Raw genomic sequence first — 2,394 nt, forward strand, 5'->3', positions numbered from 1 at the left:
TATGTGTTTCTCAAGAGTGGTCATATTCCCCAGAAAAAATTACTCAGGGCAATTTTTTTTTTTAAAGATAATATTTATTTTTTTTCAATTCCAATACATGCTCTTCCCCAAATAACTTTTTTATCTTCTTCAGTTCTGTCATACCTGTTTTGTAAATCTCTCTGGGATGAAAAACCCTGTGAACATAATTTCACCATCTTGAGTATTTGAGATTATGTTCCCAAGCAAATTTGTGGTTTTGTTCTTAGATGGTGGATGTTACAGTTTATAAAAACTTATGGCATCTAGAGCTTCAGACACCCAGGGTGACTTTGTCATGCAGGTGGGGATACGTTGAGCCTGGTTTTAATAGTCTCTGCCAACAATGATTCTGAGGCCATGCCTTCCAAGAGGGGTGGTCTGAGAGCCTGCCTTCCCAGTATTCAAGCTTCACATCACTTGATCCTCAAGTATGATGGCTTTGCAACCCCCACACTCAGGTCACATCACTGAATTATTGCAATTAATCTGTTCACTGCTTGATTCTGTTCTATATTCTTTCTATCTGGCAGACTGTAATTTTTACAGTCTGTTTGAAAATCAAACCCACTTGGGTTTTGCGTATCTCCCATGTCTTACCTAGTTTTCTAGGTCATTCTCATGAAGTTTTTAACCTTCCAGTTTTCTAGAACACAAAGAACGTTTATATCCTGAAAAAGTTACACTGAGACATAGACAGGGATATTATATGTGTGTGAATTGCTGCCCTTAATTTTTCCTGTGTTGTGCTCTCCAGTTGTATTGTAAGCTTTTGGCATGGGCCATCTATCAGTGCTATCCAGTGGAAGTATAATGTGAGACACATATGTGATTTAGAATTTTCTAATAGCCACAGAATAATAAAAAGAAACAGGTGAAGTTATTTTAATAATGTAGTTTTATGAAAACCTATCAAGTTATCTTGAGATACATTCTGTTTTTCATACTGTGTCTTTGAAATCCAAAATTATATTATACTCACTGCACATCTCAATTTGGACTAGCCACATTTCAAATGCTCAATAGCCACATGTAGCCAGTGGCTTCAGTATTGGACAGTGAGGTCTTACTTCTATAATTAATGGTAGTAACACAATAAGTTGCATGACAAGATTAGCGCTTTGTGTGTGAATGTGTGTGTGTATTAATTTAGTTACAGATTTCTCTAATTGAATAAAATATAAATAATTAAAAAATGCATATCTTCTTTTCTCTTTAAGGCCCTTCCTTCTTCCATGATTATAGTAGCAGTGTATTGTCCTGTGATAGCTGCTGTTTTCATTGTTCTGAAGATGGTCAACTATAGACTACACAGAGCGCTTGATGCTGGTGAAATTGTAGATAGCAATGCAAATGAGTTCACAGATCAACGAGCCAAATCTGAGCAAGGCAACTGTTCAACTAGGAGAAAAGACAGCAACGGACCGAGGTAAGGTTACTCAGTGTTACTCAGCATAATGTTGTGGATTATTGTATATGTGTAATGATGTGATTATTATATGTGCTCTCTATATGGTTTTAAGGCAGAGTTGGGTCTTAACTACTGTAGATAATAACAAGAAGTGCAGAATTGTAATCTGAGACCAGATCAAAGCTAACTGCATACTTAGGAATTAAAGCAACAGCTTTGGCCTTATTCCTGAATACATATGATTTGATATTACCTGCTTTAGGATGTTTCCTAAAGTCAGTCATATGATAGGCACTTTTCTATGAGGGGCTTTTTTGCTCAGAATAATCTATTGTGGAGACTCACCCATGAGGTGAGATACTAGTAGCTTTACTTCATTCACATACACGGTTGTATTGTCTCCCACTGTTGCAGTTTGTTTGTCCATTCAGGTAGTCTCTGTTGATAGTCATTCAGATTATTTCCAGGTTTTTTGCTCTCTTAACACATTATTGTATATGTCTCTTGGTACATATGTGTATATCTAGACTACATAAGGTGGTTCATAGGGCAATTTCATGTTTAATTAATTAGTTACAAGCTCTTTGCCAAATTATTGTACCAACTTACATTCATCAGTGGAGTATGAAAGTCTGTGTTGTTCCATATGCTCATCAGTATTTCATATTGTTAAATCTTGAAAATTTTGCCAGTCTGGTAAGTATAAAATATATCTTATGTGACTTTCATTGAACATTTCTTATTACTAATGAGGTTGAGCATCTTATCACATACTTATGGTCCATTTAGGTTTTCTGTTCTTTCAAGTGCCTGTTTATGTCTTGTTTCATTTTTCTTTGAAGTTGTTTTTTTTCTTACTGATTAATAGGATTCCTTTATATTCATCCCAGAAAACCAAACCCATTGCCATCGAGTTGATTCAGACTCATAGTGACCCTATAGGATAGAGTAGAACTGTCCCATGG

The 2,394-nt window shown here is 35.7% G+C and overlaps 1 protein-coding gene across 1 annotated transcript in view; it reads left to right on the forward strand.

Annotated features, from left to right (window-relative positions):
* The window catches only part of PCNX1 (pecanex 1), a 210,724-nt gene that overhangs the window by 48,629 nt on the left and 159,701 nt on the right, over positions 1-2,394 (forward strand). The window contains exon 2 of the mRNA XM_007942339.1: positions 1,239-1,447. Within this exon, the coding sequence (XP_007940530.1) occupies positions 1,239-1,447 (209 nt within the window). The remainder of the gene's footprint in view (positions 1-1,238; positions 1,448-2,394) is intronic.

This window comes from Orycteropus afer, unplaced genomic scaffold, assembly GCF_000298275.1.
Source record: "Orycteropus afer afer isolate SDZICR_OR568_19922 unplaced genomic scaffold, OryAfe1.0 scaffold00088, whole genome shotgun sequence".
Lineage (NCBI taxonomy): Eukaryota > Metazoa > Chordata > Mammalia > Tubulidentata > Orycteropodidae > Orycteropus > Orycteropus afer.